This window comes from Anser anser (genome assembly GCF_964211835.1).
Source record: "Anser anser genome assembly, contig: HAP1_SCAFFOLD_404, whole genome shotgun sequence".
Classification (NCBI taxonomy): domain Eukaryota; kingdom Metazoa; phylum Chordata; class Aves; order Anseriformes; family Anatidae; genus Anser; species Anser anser.
In genome coordinates, this window is record NW_028154154.1 from 1 (window position 1) to 16,150 (window position 16,150).

The 16,150-nt window shown below is 44.2% G+C and overlaps 1 protein-coding gene across 1 annotated transcript; it reads right to left on the reverse strand.

Moving 5' to 3' along the window:
* Positions 1-10,797: 10,797 nt before the first annotated feature.
* Positions 10,798-14,863, reverse strand: LOC310890473 (tRNA selenocysteine 1-associated protein 1-like; the record flags this gene model as incomplete). The annotated part of the gene is made up of 4 exons (XM_083852827.1): positions 10,798-10,934; positions 11,753-11,798; positions 12,325-12,520; positions 14,703-14,863. 4 exons carry the CDS (start codon positions 14,861-14,863, stop codon positions 10,798-10,800), a joined length of 540 nt encoding a protein of 179 aa, XP_083708953.1.
* Between the last annotated feature and the right edge of the window lie 1,287 nt (positions 14,864-16,150).

The window sequence follows — 16,150 nt, forward strand, 5'->3', positions numbered from 1 at the left end:
CTGGCAGATCGAGCAGCTCGACAAATTGCTCGGGAGGTGTGGAATGTAATGGCTTTGGTACCACTCAAGGTAGGCCCCACTTGTCTTAATCTTCCCAAGGAACCAAGATATTCACCAGAGGATGAGAAATTAGCACATCTCCTAAAGGCCCGAAAGAACTCTGATGGACGGTATGTAACTGCTATGGGCCAGGTAGTAATACCCCCCTTGGTGATGCGAGAAATACTTCAGACAAGACATAACGAGTGTCACTGGGGTGCAGAGGCAATGGTAACATTTTAAAACGTAGCATTATCTCTACACATATGTTAACAATGGCAAAATCAGTAATGTCAAAGTGTGAGATTTGTCTGAAAAATAATCCAGTAGCAAGAAAACATGCTGAAATGGGAAGAGTTAGAGTAGGAATAGAACCAGGAGATTACTGGCAAGTTGATTTTGTAGAGTTACCTAGGACTAGGGGATATAGGTATTTGTTAGTAGGGGTTGACACCTTTTTCAGATGGCCAGAAGCCCTTCCCTGTCGCACCAATCAAGCTAAAGAGACAGTAAAATGGTTATATAGTGGAAAACCATTCCGAGGTTTGGGGTACCATTAGGAATATCCTCGGATAGGGGACCCCACTTTGTTGCATCTGTGGTTAAAGACGTAAGTCGGCTATTAGGAATTTCTTGGAATTTACATACTGCATGGAGACCCCAATCTAGTGGACAGGTAGAAAGGATGAACCAAACTCTAAAGGGACAGATCAGTAAAATCTGCCAGGAAGCCAAAATACAATGGCCACAAGCTTTCCCTATAGCTTTACTGAGAATAAGGATAAAGCCAAGGAGTGGAATGTCAGTAAGCCCATATGAGATTACATATGGAAAGCCTTATGAATCCCCAGAACCAAATCCTAATATGCATATAACAGGGAACCAGGATGTTTATAATTATGTATTGCCTCTTGGTAAAACTTTAGCTCAACTTCGAAGTGTTCTGGTGTGGAACCGACCGTTGGCACTGGAAAATCCTGTCCACGACATTCAGCCAGGTGACCAAGTGTACATTAAAAACTGGAATGAAGAACCCCTGAGAGAACAGTGGGCCGGACCTTATCAAGTATTATTGACTACTTTTACAGCTGTAAAGGTAGAAGGGGTGGATGCTTGGATTCATTATACTCGGGTGAAAAAGGTTCCTGAATTTTGGTCAGTGCGAGCAATCGGAGATATAAAACTACAGATGAAGCGCGTATAACCATACAATGTTGGGGTTCTTGACAACAGTAACGATAACAGTAATTGTTTTGTGTAAATACCTTGTAATTGGGTTCCTAGAAATACCAGAAAAATATAAGAAAGAGGAAATATTCAGAGGAGAAAATGTTACTTTGGAATGTGGAATGCACAACGATAAACCAATAACAATTAGCTCTCTACAGGTGGTCTGGGAAAAAATAAATGACTCCGGACAGAGCCAGGAAATATACGTAGACACAACCAGGGACAATACAGGATTGAAGGCTGGATGGGAGGGGAAGGCGTACGTAAGTATAACCATAGAATTGGGCCAACAACTGAGAGGAGCTACCACCTTAACTCTGTTTAGTGTTACTAAAGTCAACAAAGGAAATTACCGGTGCGTGGTAACACATGAAAATAGCACAGATTACGGGATAAGAGAGATATTGGTATATCCGAAATTGGATAAAGGAATATTGGTAGCCCACTGAAAAGGATCTAGAAGAAAAAGAGAGGGCCAGGTACCATGGACACAAGTGGTACAGATCCCACACAGGCAACCATCAGAGAATTTACTGGTAGGATTGATTAAAGATTTTGCCATAATGAAAGGAACTGATAGAATTACTGCTTGTTTGCCCATTCCAAAAGCAACAGGGGACCCGCTTGAGTGGGGTATAATAACCTCCCCACTGCCCCAAGTAAAAGGAAATGGAACAATTCAATGTAAAGAAGTGAAAGTTTTAGAGAGGATAAATGTTACACAATACTATAGGAAACTGAGCCCCCCAACATCGAGGTCTGAATGTGAAAAGAAGAAGAACTACCATTTCATAACGATAGGCAGATTTAAGAATGTGGGACAGTGTTATTACGACGAACTATGTGTAGTAGAAGGAGTTAGAGAAAAGATTGTTTGGGAATGTCAAGAGAAAAATAAGCCAAAAGGAATGAAAGGGTGGGATAGTGATTGGACAGTAAGTTTATTGCAGAAATTCCAGTATGGAGGGAATACATCATGGTGTATTAAATGGCAGGGAAAGCAGAATGGAACTGATCAGTTTTATACAGTAAGCCGGGTTGACAGTAGTGGTAGACAAGAGTCAACAAAGGTAGCTTGGTGGACTTGTGAGAAGAAATATACTTGCGACAGTAATAATGAAGATGTTGAGCACTTACTTCCGGTATTGATAGCTCTTAGGGCAGGATGTGCTTGCCGAGGAATTAAGTACAATTCGGAAAGAAATAGCCAGGCTAGTCAAGTCGCAGTGGATTGTAGCTATAGTACCATAAAAAGTCCAGGACAATTTGTATGGGCAGCCAGTAATGGAACTTGGACTGCACACCCACCGATAGATGGGGAAGTAAAAGAAATAACTCTAGGACTCCCTCCCCACGCTGCGTCCAATATCGAAAAAGTCTCCTTTTAAGGGAAAGTTGGAAACCCTACAAATTAGTAGGGCAAAAAGAAGTTTAGAAGAAGGGGCAGATGAAGATATATGGCATGAACTCTCGGATGGAGTAAAATTCAATTGGGCATTAGAACCTCTATTTGCAAAGGTAGCTACTTATTGAAATAGGGAAATGATTTATAAACTTACAGGACAAGTGAGTAGGCTTGCGAAAGCCACAAAAGAAGGCTTTAGAGACCTTAATATCCAACTACAAGCTACAACTAAAATGGCTACAGAATCAATTAGCATTAGATACACTGTTATTAAAGGAACATGGAGTATGTGGATTTCTAAAAGATCATATTGATCATTGCTGCATCCACATTCCAAATGTGACTATTGATGTAGAACATGACATAGAACAACTGGCTCGAGTGGAACAAGATGCAGAACAGGAAGAGAAAGATATGACAACAAGCTGGTTGGATAAAATTTTTAGTGGATGGAATATTAGTAATTGGGTTAAGTCCTTACTGGAGACAATAATTATATTGGTGATTGTAGGGGTACTAATTTGGTTAACATTTATAATGCTGAAAAGTCTGATTCTAAGGAAGACAACCTGGAACCGGACAGTGATGCAAACTATTGCTCGGTAAATGGAACCACATCCTCAATATCCTCCACCGGCATCTAACAACTTTGGATTTCAGAGAAAGAATCTGGGGAACCCAGGAGGTGAAATGGAATGAAAACCGAATAGACAAGATCAGTTTCAGATCAAGTGAACCCAACCAAAAGAGCGAATGTAACATAAAGCAGAAGTGGTGGACTTATGAAATGTTGTGACAATCCTAATCTTTGTAATTTCCTTGATTCTTAATGATGTAATTTTCCGTGGTTATATTATTGGTGAGCACTGAGTGTAAAATATTTTAGTTAGTTAGTGAAAGCATTTGCCCTCCTCGAAAGGAGTGAAATGCTTTCAAAGGGGGGAAATGTTAGTAATAGAAGAAGAAATAATACAATATTGTTTAGTATGCTACATTTGCGATGTACTGTTCCGAGGCTGCGCTTGGAAGATACAAAATATATGTGCAAGGGTAACATGAGAATGCACCAATTCATGATGAGGAGTAAGGAGGATTAAAAGAATGCTCAATTTGCAAGACATCTAGATAACTGGGGCTTCTTGGACTCTGGGAACTGGGTCAAACCAACCTTGCGGTTTGGACTGAGACCAAGGGCTCAGAGAGCATGCGTGAGAAGGAAAGGTTAAAAAGTTCAACTCTGATGAAGACATCTTACTTCATCCCGACGACCACCCGGACGACCACCAGAGAGTGATACGCAAGCGCAGAAGGACTGATAAGATAATTAGCATACGAAGCGAGGCTAGGTGGAGCTAGGAAATGAATATGCATAGATGAGTTGTGAAACCTAATGCATATGTAGTATCTTAGGAGATAAAAGAGAACTAAGAAAACAAATCAGACGAAGTTAGATTTGGGCAGGCATGCCCCTAACTTCCGGCGCCTAATAAAGCACCTTCATATAATCACTTTGTGGATTATGTGTCTTCATGAACGCCAACAGTATAAGGGACTTGGCATTTCTGCAAGTGATAAAAACCTAATTGAGCAGCTATCCATGCGTAGCGCTCCCTTGGTTTTGCATATGATAATCAATCCCCTCAGCTACGTTGCTCATTTAATAGCGGAGAGGTTTTGGCTGAACAAACATGTGCAGAGGGCATCTCCAGAGCATCTCTCTGGGCGTCCTGACATTTCTTAGCAAAGAGCTGCTGGGAGGGATCTCGGCGCGTCCCCCCTCCAGCACGGGGATTTTCACACCCCGAATTGACGGACCGCTTTCACCGTCAACCTGCTGTACCCTACAGCACAAACGAGAAGCAAAGCCTGGCAGGTAACGTTCAGAGAATTGATGATGGGCTGAGGAGGGGTGCAGGGAGCGGGGAAAGCCCTGGGGGTGGCACTGGGGGTCCTGAGGGCAGCGGGCTGGGGGTGAAGGGGAGGGGGAGGAGGGGGGTAATGGGCTGGGTAGAGGGGTAAGGGGGTAAGTAAGGGGCTGAGGGGGTAACTGAGGGGGTTAGGAAGGGGCTGAGGGGGTAACTAAGGGGGTAACTAAGCCGTTGAGGGGGTAACTAAGGGGGTAACTAAGCGGTCGAGGGGGTAACTAAGGGGGTAACTAAGCCGTTGAGGGGGTAACTAAGGGGGTAACTAAGCGGTCGAGGGGGTAACTAAGGGGGTAAGGAGGTGGGTAGGGGGTAACTAAGGGGATAAAGGGGCGGGTAAGGTAAGGGGGTAAGTAAGGGGGTAACTGGTGGGCTGAGGGGGAAGGGCCCGCTGTGGGGGGGCCGCTCCTCACCCGCTTGCTCCTGGCACAGGGGGGCTTCGCGGCGCCCAAACGGTGGCGCCGCCTCTTCACCTTGCCGCCGGCCGCTCCTCCTCCTCCTCCTCCTCCTCCTGCTCCTCCTCCTCCTGATCGGGCTCCTGGGCTGCCGCCCGGCGCCCCGCCGCCACCGGCCCTGCCACCGCCGGCCATGCCGCTGCCGGTCGCGCCGCTACCGGTCGCGCCGCCCGAGGCCATACCGCCCCCCCCCCGCGTTCGGTGCCGTCACGGGGCCCCCCCGCCCCCCGCCGCCACGCGCCGCGGGGCCTGCCCTGCCCCTCGTGGGAATAAAAATGTTGTTTTTGCAGAGTTACGTTGTTTAAAGGTAAGGAATGGGGTATCGAGGTGTGCTTGCAGCGATAAGAACGCTTAGCAGGCGACCTTGTAAAATGCAGACAACCAGACTCCGTAGAACAATTCGGGGAAAATCACGGTGTTGAGTCAAGTCAGGTAAGTGAAGAACCATTACCGCTTCAACCAGTAAAAAAGTCGAAAGAAATTCGAAATTTAACAGGCCGGCAACTGAAGGCCATGCATTGTCTGGGAAGCATCAGACAGATTGTGAGCCTGGATCACCCCCTCAGTGGGGAAACAGGGGAGGGTCCCGTCATCAAAAAGTATATAAACTGGGTTTTGGAACCAGCAGGGGCGCTCCTGCTCGTGGGACGCCCGCCACTGCGATCGCGAATAAATTCCTGCTTCGCTGAGCTCCTCGCCTGAGCCCAAGTTATTGGCTACGGAGTGTTTCTCACAATTTGGGGGCTCGTCCGGGAGCCAGTCGCCTACTGGGGAGCCCCACCGCCGCAGCAGCAGGAAGGCATGCCCCGCTGATTTCAGCGGTCCTGTGCATCGACGGCGGCGGTTCTGCGGAGAGCTGACAGAGGGCCCGAGACTGATGAAAGAGGCAGGATCCGTGAAGGAGTGGGGAAGGGAAGAAGGCAGGCACTCCGGCTTTGAGAATTGATCCGGTAACTCTGTGCACAGACCAAGGTAAGAAATAGGAAGTATTGCCTTGGGGGTCGGGTGAGACTCTGTGTGCCGTGTGATTGAGACGTACTTTTGTACGGAGCGAGTGTGGAGTCCTGATCCGCGGTTCCGCAGCTCCGCGAGGGGCGCGGCCGGAGACGGACGAAGCGTGAGATAAGGGAGAGAAAGGAAGAGTCTCGGGAAATGTGGTGTATGGTAAGCCCTTGCACGGGGAAGTGCTTGGCAATACACCAGGGAAATTTGGTGTGCGGTAGTCCTCGCACGGACGGGACGCCCGCCACTGCGATCGCGAATAAATTCCTGCTTCGCCGAGCTCCTCGCCTGAGCCCAAGTTATTGGCTACGGAGTGTTTCTCACACCCTCCCCCTCCCTCCCTCGCGCGCCCCCTCCCCTCACGGGAACGCGCGCCCCCCCCTCCCGCTGCCGCTCCCGTTCCTCGCCCCGCCCCGGTCCCGTCCCGGTCCCGCCGCCCTCCCGCTCCCGCCCTCAGGACCCGGCCGCCATAATGAACCCCGGCCCGGCCACCGTAAGCACGGGGCTAGGAGTCACCTCCAGAGCCTCCCCGCGCCGTGGCGCCGACCGCTGGTGTGCCGCAGCACCGCGCCGGGCGTGGGACGGCGCCCCGAGCCCACAGTGCTCGTCAGAAAAGCCCCGCACCGACAACCGATACCCCCGCACCGACAACCAACAGCCCCCACGCCGACAACCAACGCACAAGCAGTGTTTTAGGCCGGATTCGTGGCCCCGTTGGTCCGGGAGGCAGTCGTCACGCTAAATTCTACCCCACGGCAGGGGAACGATGGGCATCGTGACAGATCGCCGCCCCAGAAAATAAACACATAAATAAAGAATAAAAACGATAACGGGACATGAATCGTGCCCTTAATAACAGACATTGGGCAGTGAAATCACCGACTTCTGCAACAATACGTGCTCAGGGAACTGACTAAAACCCCTCCTGCATCGGCCATGTAATAGCTAGGCAAACATCACATAATACTTCCCTCCCTCATGTACACCAAACCTATTAAGGCAACCATAGTAGCGTGATAACGTGATTTTTCTCCTCCAGATCAGCGTCAAAGGCAGCTACGCTAGGTTTGCTCATAAGTTCAAACGCTGCTTTATTTATTTATTTAAATGCCATTTTTCTTATTTAGAAGGATTTCCATAGGGTGACAGGCCTTTAATGACACGACTCAGAAACATTTGCCGATGCAGTCAAACGGTGTCTATTAACGCGAGGCACTGAAGTTAATTGGTATTAAAAATGAGCCAAAACGAAAGGCAAGTATCTGCGTGTCCAGCAGAATGACAGCGATCATCACCATTTGATCAACCTTCCCTGTGAGGTCTATCTGCAAGTTACTTTGAGGTAGCGCTAGAAAGAAGCGGTTGGTTCAGAGCATCCCTGCAAAAAGAAACATCCACGGCTTAAGTACCGTTTACTCTTTTGGTATCCTTTTAAGTACTTTTTACCCGTTTCGGACTCCTGCCTTTTCCCGGCTCACTGATGACAGCATTAGTAGCCCCTCAAGCTACTGTCCTACAGCCTTTCCCATCAGTGAAGAGATAGGAAAAACCCCACTACTTCTTGGAAAAGAAAACCAGCAGGTTTTTGAATAAAAGCACTCTCTGTTGCAGCTAGGTACAACGAAAAGAGTTTATGAAATCATTACGGGACATTCTTGTAGAAAACTTCCTCAAGCTTGGAAGAAAAAAAAACATTTCAGCTAAGTAAAACAGAAAATAACTGGAAGAAGTGAAGTATGGCGGTGTTGGAAAAGTTGCTTCAAAGACTTGTTTAATTAAAAAGAAGGAAAAAAGCAAGTCCCTACTGCAATCCCATCTTTGTCAAACTGATGGCGGGCACCAGTACGATGTGTTCAGCTAACACAGGCTGGAAGTTGTAACTGCAGCTGTGAAGTTTACCCAGTAAAAAGACTCCGCAAAGCATTGTAGCAATTCCGATGCAATCACTGCTTCCTGAATTTGTGACTCACGGTTAACACGGCAGTACAGGAAGAAGTCTGGCATTCACTGCGCTCTTACGGTAAAGAATCTGCCCTGCGCACACCATCCCAAGCCAGGTATGCGCTCCTAACAGGAAAGGACGATAGGCTGATAAGTCTCAGCAGAGGGAAAAAGACATCAGAGAACTACTTTATAACAGCAGCATGCGGGCTGCAACCAACGTTCTCTTCCTCTCATCATTTTCATTTCTGTGGACTCCAAGAGAATACACTCCCAACATTTTTCAGCTCTGGAGAACAAACAGCCCAACCAATCTCATTCACTGAACTACAAAACTGGTATTTTCGCTATCTAGTCCAGAAAAGGAGGCGCACGTCTCTAACGTACAGTGTAGAGACCTTGTTAATAGGCAAAGTCTGCATAAAATAGGTGGCCACAGCCTGATTTTCTGACGTTCAGGGCCTTGGGTCACACACCACCACAGCATCAGACTTAATGAAGTCACCAATCTATGTGGGCCTCTCGTTACACAGGTCACATGTTATGGACCAACCTCTCAAAGGCCAAAAAACAGCACTGATACTGCCGGGCCAACACACATCTGTAGCATCCCATTTCTGGGTGACAACACAATGAATGTTTCCACAAAGTACTCGATGCAACCTAACTACTGTGTTTGGTGATGCAAAGCAAGCCGTGTCAAAGCAGCGTAGCACCCAGGCACATTCCTGGAAGATGTTTTGCTGCTCACGTTGAAGAAAATAGATAAAAAAATCCTGTGCAGTTTGCACTTCTGAGCTCAAGTACCACAGCTATGCACTGCAATTGAAGTGGCATCAAACCTTGTAAGGTTTTGAAGCTTCAGCACTGCCATCCAAATTCAAGGAGGCTGCATCTATTATCTTGAATTTGCCCCAGCTCAGTCCCCTGAAACAATTCCATAGACACGTACAAGCAACCCTTTTCCCACCCAGATTCTTTGCTTCATCTATTCCACCTCTACCTTGTGTCATATTCTTATTAATCTGCCCCTCAAAAGACTCCCTGGCTCACACAAAGAAGCAACCCAACAAATCCCTGTTCCCAGCCACGTTGCTTTCATGCTTTGGGAAGAGTTAACTGCAACAGCTCTAACTGTGATGCCACCTCACCCCCTCCACCTATGTGAGGTTCTTTGCCTTCTGTCTCCTCCTACGTGTACACCTGCACTAGAACCAGGAAGAATGTGCTTCCTACAATACTCCAAGAGCCTCTTCTGTTTCAGGATGTCATCATTTCAATTCAGGACTGAAAGTATTCCTAGCAAAAACCCAACAGCTAATAGCTAACAGAAGCAGTTGCTGGTGATCAGCTACAAGTAACCTGGAAGTACTGAGGAGTCACAAAAGAGAATTTGCATTACATTTAAGAACAGCATGCAGCTTAGGACCACTGCTTTCACTGACTACACTAAGCCATAAAAAAGAATTGGATTCTTACCTGCCATCACAGCAATTATGGTTTATGTTGCCCCCAAAACACACACGGCAGTACCAGAACTGTGTCAACTAGCTTTAACAGCTTCCCCAGCTATTAAGTACAGTAATTTCTGCTTCCTTTTTTTTCTTGGAGGAATATTCTTTTGTTTCCAGCCTCACTTACTTATTATACACACTGTTAATTAGCAACTATTTCTCCATACTCATAGGGTTATGGAGTCCCTATGACTGGAAAAGACTCTGTACCCTTCAAGATAAGAACAGCATAAAGGCAGCAACTCGCAAGACTGCTCTAGCTTAAAGCAAAGCTTTCCTCATTGCTCTCATCTCCTTTGACTTGAGTGCTGTCATCCTTCTACCAGAGCTTTAAAAACTTCATTACCACGAATGAAGGAAGACCAGAGCAATCAGAGAGGGTAGCAGAGGGTATAACTTAAGGAGCTGTTACTAGGATTTTTTTGTTGTTCCTGGTGGACTATTTTTCTCCTTGCCAGCAAGGAGGGAAAACCAGCAAGTTGTTTTCTCCAAGATTTTTTTTTTTTAGGTTTAAGAACACGGATTATGTTGTAGCAATTTCTTCGCTGTAAAGCGTCAGCTGAGAAGTCTAACAGTAAGAAGGGCAAGGGAAAACTGAATGCTGATGCAGAGAGTGCCAGCAGACATCATCCTCATTCCACGGGATGTTTGTAGCTATGGCAGTTGAAGTCTACACTTCCATATGCTTAACATACCCTATTTATAAGCCAATTTTAGCTGACCTAGCATGTATCAGTAGTACAGTTAGAGCCAGCAGCCTGCAGGAAAAAGTGGGCACAGGTGTTTCCATAGCAAGGCCTGTGAGTGTCTCCCATACATACTTCCAGTCTAAGCAAGCACATGAAAGGCTTGGCTTGTCGCTTACCTAAGGAACCAGGAAAACAAGGGAAAGCTAGATTTTGCTTGTGTCCTAATGCCCATATAAAAATAAAGACAGATGAAATACCCTTACTACCTTGTTAAATTCCATAAGCCGGAAGAGAACGTGCTGCACACAGGTACAAGTAAAATCCCTTGCTGGCAGGTTTGCAGAAACAAATTTTTTATTTACACAGGCAAGTCTTATCTTTAAGATAAGACCCCATTTACCTCTTTACATTTCTCGAATATTTACATGACTTCATGATGCTCCAAGAAGGGAGTGATGAACAAAAAGATTACAGAAACTGTCAAAAGCATAGCAAAAAAACCCCAACCTATCATTGTGCTTTAAAACTTATGAGCTAGAATAATGTAGAAGAAATGTAGTTTTAGCACTTTGGTCCTAACGGTCATGCTCTAGAAGACACTTAAATAGCAGAGGGGATTTCAGAAGTGACCGTATCCAGAGGTTGCCAGTGACAATTCATGAGTGAATCGTAGAGTTCTTCGCTTGTCTCCGTGAATTGTCTGTTCATTTCATCAACATCCAAGTAGAGCTGTGGATCTGAAAATAAAAGCCTGGTAAGTCCAAGTATCAAATCTGAGGCATGCGCACAAAAAAACTTCATGTGAAATGGCTAACAAAATGTATTTTAAGCTAAGTGTAATAAGCTATTAGATCTACTAATTTTAGTGAGGTATTTAGTCCTCTAAAATTTTGAGCCTCACAGCTCCAACTTTTGGGAATTTGTATATTAGAAGGCTGGGACTAGAATTGTCTTTCAAGATAAAGACAAAGACAATGTTTAAGATAGTAAAGATAACGTTTAAGGATAATCAGCCATGAAACCCTCCCAAGAGTCATTTAATTCACTTCTACGGCAATACACGTTACATAGGATAGTTTCTAAACACTAACACAAAATGCCTCCACGTGAGGAACTTTGCAAACCTTCCAGGACACAAATATGTTTTGTACCGTATTTGTAAGTGCAAGCTGAATCCTCCTTTTGGAATCTGCAACATAAGCTTTTACCTCAGGGTGGAGAACAAAGCTTTTGCATATTACTGAGTTTCTAATACAAAATCTGTTTAGCGGAACCAATACAAAGAACAAAATTCTGTCTTAGACCATTTTCAAATGGGAATGAAGGCACAGGTACAAGAAACCTGCTGCGAAGCATTGACAGTGTCCCGTTTTACTTGATGCGGTCAGTGTATGCTGTATCAGCTTTAAAACCCCAGCTGAATGCAGATCAACCCCACAGAGGTTTGACCTCAGCTGAATTTTCAAGATGTTCTTCATCCAGTAGAGGTTGGCTTGTATTGTTAAAAGGCACAAGTATGGCTAAACTCAAGTGACAATGACAGAACCCTTATTACCGTCAGTAATTAGGTCATCACCGATTGCAGTCATAACTGAAGATTCCTGAAAGACAGAAAAGGCTAAGTTTAATCATAACTCATTTCAGAAAGCATCACAGATTCAAAGTGCTGCAGTCTCAACCCATTCCTTCTTCCTACAACTACAAGGATAGATGGCATTTTATCTATTTATTTTAAGAAGAAAGCCAATATTACAGTACAGGTTGGAAGGGACTTCCGGAGGTCACAACTAATACATTGACCACGATAAGACCACTTACAACAACTGTTTAATTTGCTTTAAGCAAAGCAAATCAGAAGAACAGGAACAGAAGAAGCGTACGCAATTATGCTGTCAAAACCATTCTTTGGTATGCGTGAACAAATAATGGTGTATAAATCACTAATTCTATGGATTTACTATTTAAGCACTTAAATACAAACACCTCTGAATGGAATCTGCTCTTTTAACTTCACACTAAGCAGAAAGCATGTTTTCAACTTCGGATTCTTTTTGCTGATTCACACAAATCTGTACAACATATTATCTGTGAAATATTTTCTTTACAGCAAGCGTGCACTATCTTTACCTCAAAAACAGCTGGAGCCATTAAAGAATCTCCTAAAGAGCAGTCTCCAACAGCTTGCATGCTGTCATAGGGAGCATAGGAGCTGTAGTTGTAGTCAGCGTAAGCATCGTAACTCCTCTGCGAGTAGTAGTTCTGGTAATCTTGGTAATAATCATTATAGTTGTATGACTGGTACCGCTGCAATTCTGCTTTCAGTCTGAAACATGAGGAGTTGCATACAGTCAGAGAACAAGAAACTGTAAACCCAGTTCTGAACTTAAACAATTTGTTAGCTTACATACTTCAAAGCTTAAAAGGAAGCTTTCCTAAACAGTCACCTAAGTGACAGCTTAAGTCACAGCTCAAAACCTCATTTCTATAGAAGCAAGCATCCTCACCTTTGCCAATACCAGAAGGAATTGTTCTCATGGATTAACTCCAGAGCCTTGACATGGTTACCTGTACACATCAAGTATTTTTAGCGTTGGCATAAGCAAGCTGCTGCTAAGTCTCTGTGCTTTGCTAAAGATTGATTTAAGACCAGAGACATTTATCAAGCACAGCTGCTTTAAAGATGCAGTCTTAACCCTTCTATCTTTTATTTGTTTAATTACTAGATCTTATTTCCAGAAAGAAGTGAATGGAGTCAGATTATCCATTTCAAAAAAGCATCTGACGCTGCCTGTCAGTTTGCCATGTCTACCTCCACCTGCTCAGTTTTTTTGTTTGTTTAAAGTCCATTAAACATTCAACAGCTGCCAACTATACCGCTCAGGTGAAGTCAGTCTTGCTTAACAACACAATCGCGATTCTCCAGCATGACGCCTTATTATTAGTGGGAGAATTACAAAATACGCTGGTTCTTAAGAAGAAAGGGCCAGCTGATTAGCTTTCACTACTTTCCCTTTCAAGATTTCTCAGGGGCAGCTTCAGACTAATGACAAGAACCAAGACAAGTGCTATCTGTACTAAAACTGAGGTACACTGCATAAAGAACATTCAGATAACCCAGCTGCATATTCAAAAAAATCCGCTGTTTAGACTTGTCTTCACTGATTCTGTACAGGCAGACCTCCTGTGGTTGCAGTGCCCAGTTTCTCTGACTTGAATTGGGGATGCAGAGAAGTGAGTTCTATGCTTTTGGGGAAGAATACAAGCTGAAGGCATTCTGAAATAGCTTCCAAACTAAGCAAACATGAGGGACAAACTAATCCAATGGCTGGGTATTTCAATGCTAAGAGAGCACGGTACTCAGCCATTCAGAAACGTATTACTGATGTGTATTTTAATACCTACATTTGTTTCAATACTGCAAAGCTACACAAGTTCTAATAAAGAGGTAATCCATTGTCTTGTTACTGTAGTAAACAAACAGAAGATACATCATCTTAGGTCTTCTGCTTCCAACTGCACTCTTCCTACATACAGTTGTGTAGGGAAGGAAAATCTGAAAATACTGTTGACGTTCTTCTGGATAGCCGAAGCAAGAAAACATGTTTGTGGCTTATTCTTGTTTTCAAAATAAAACAATATTAATTTAATCAAAAAATTTTGGCAAAGAAGTTTGGACAGTGCTCTCTTGGAGAAGAGCATTTCCATTCTAAAGCAGAAGGAGGCAACATTTGCAGAATTATGCTAGGTAAACAGAAACAGAAGTGTCATTTTTTACTATTTAACAGAACACACAAGCTAACCTCATGAACATACTGAAATTGTTTATATGAAGTCCTGTTTTGTCAGTATCCTGGATCAAAGTTCATCAAATTTGGTGTCAATTCTTTAACCGTTCAGAGACCTGAATTGCCTTAAATAAGTGATAGAACTGAGCCGGTAGAGTAAGAAACCCTCTCAGGAAGTGCTAAGCTTTAAACTCCCCATTGCCCTAAGCTCATGAAAAGCAAAGAATAGCATTCTAAACCTGTTCTAGTAATAACGCCTTTGGCTTTCTCCCTGCGTTCCCATTTTTCCCCCCACTTCTTTCCTGTCAACCCACTATAAAACTAGTTATGTGCTTCTCTCAAACTAGAGGGAAAGCTCTAAGAACAAGAACTCCCTAGCATATAAAACCACTTGTTGTCCCTTCTACCTTATGCAGGCCCAAACCTGAAAATATTTACCAATGCATTCAGCTTTGCTGCTGTTGAGAAACAAGGCTGGTTACAATGGCAGCTAAGCCCAAGTTGCGCTGTCTGGCTAGACTTAACAGTTGGATTCCCCCAGCCATCCTGAAGCAGGTTGATGAATCCAGGGAGTCAAAACATAGGACTTCTGCATTTCTGGTTTTGTAGACTGCATCCTGTGTACAGCCACTACAGCAAGGGCCACAGACTTTCCAAAGGCAGAGCTACAAGAATCTGATTATTTAGAATAATTGTATCAATGCACAACTCCTTGGTTACCTTTTAGAAATTCCTATGCTCAGCCGGATTCCTTTTCCCCCCAGGCCTGGTGCATTCTGGCAGTCTTGCAGTGCCCTCATCTGATCACCTTGCTCACCAAATCTGACATAGGCATACCCTCTACTATTTTCAAAAGGGAGAAAACCAATTCTAGTATGCATAACAGTTACAAAGCTAATGAATTCAATTTCTGTCTTCTACAAAAAACAGAAGATAGCAGCTACTATAGCTTCTATTACTTAAGCAACCTCTCTGGCATGTGCACGTGCACAGAAAAGGCTTTCACCAAATTAAAAAACTTGGGCCAGAAGCAAAAAGCTTATTCCTTGGTAGCATTAAGATGCAACTCACTGAGAGCCAGCAAAACAATACATTTTAAGTGCTCTCTGCGTAAGTAATCAGATTCCATATTTCTGCATATACAGCAGTTAATCAGTTAGCACTAACCCACTCCTTTTGGAGCCACAAACTTTATTGGTCACAAACACCAAGAGCTGGCTGTAATTATCTGAACCAGTATTAACCGGTACCTCTGAACTCTTCAAACAAAAATATCTTTCAGGTGCTCTTAGAAGAACAACATCAATTGCCTGCAACAATTTGATGGCTTTGCTAAACGGAGCACTGAAAAGCACAGTGGTACAGTTTCTTTTGTAGCCTGTTCAGAAATTATAGCCCCGTGCCTACAGCTTCAAATCAGGCCAAGCTTACCAGCCCAACTCTTACAGCTTAAGTTCACTGCACTCGAATGCCTTCAAGACGTGCTTTTAGGAGCCATGGAGAAGAACCCTCTGGTAAGACCACCATTATAAAGTACTGAGTGTTGTTTTACACTTAAAATAGAACTATCTGTTACAGTCATTCATCAGCTTTCCCTAGGCTGCTGCTCTCTCACTACTGAATGTGATCCTGCTCTCAGTTTCCCACTAACTTTTTCCCCCAGCGGTTATGGCCTCTTTTCATCTATGACACTTTTAAGGGACTACACCGTGTTGAAAAATGCTGGTTAACATTTCCTTTTACACAAGGTGCCTCATCGAATTTTCCTGACTAAACCAAACCCCAGAACCTTAACTAGAAGAGGAAGCACACAAACACACACGCCTCCCTGGCCACCATATCTCCCCAAAACATATCTATTCAGTAACAGACCAACTGTAAGAATACTGCGATTAAAATCAGTATAGCTCTATACACTGCTTTTGTTCGGGATTACTAGCTAATGTCCTTCCCCTTACCCCTTCTGGAATTAATACTGAATTCTGTACTCCAAAACGCGGTTCTTAAGTCATACAAATGACATTTAACAATCAGAATTTTTCCACACAGTGATCCTCAATAAAAACTTCAATCCTCTACGCAGTCTTTCAACAAATTAAAGGAATACAAAACTGGCTAATAACTGTTCAGTGATTTTTGGACCTTTGTAGCACTAGAGTAACAGCAGT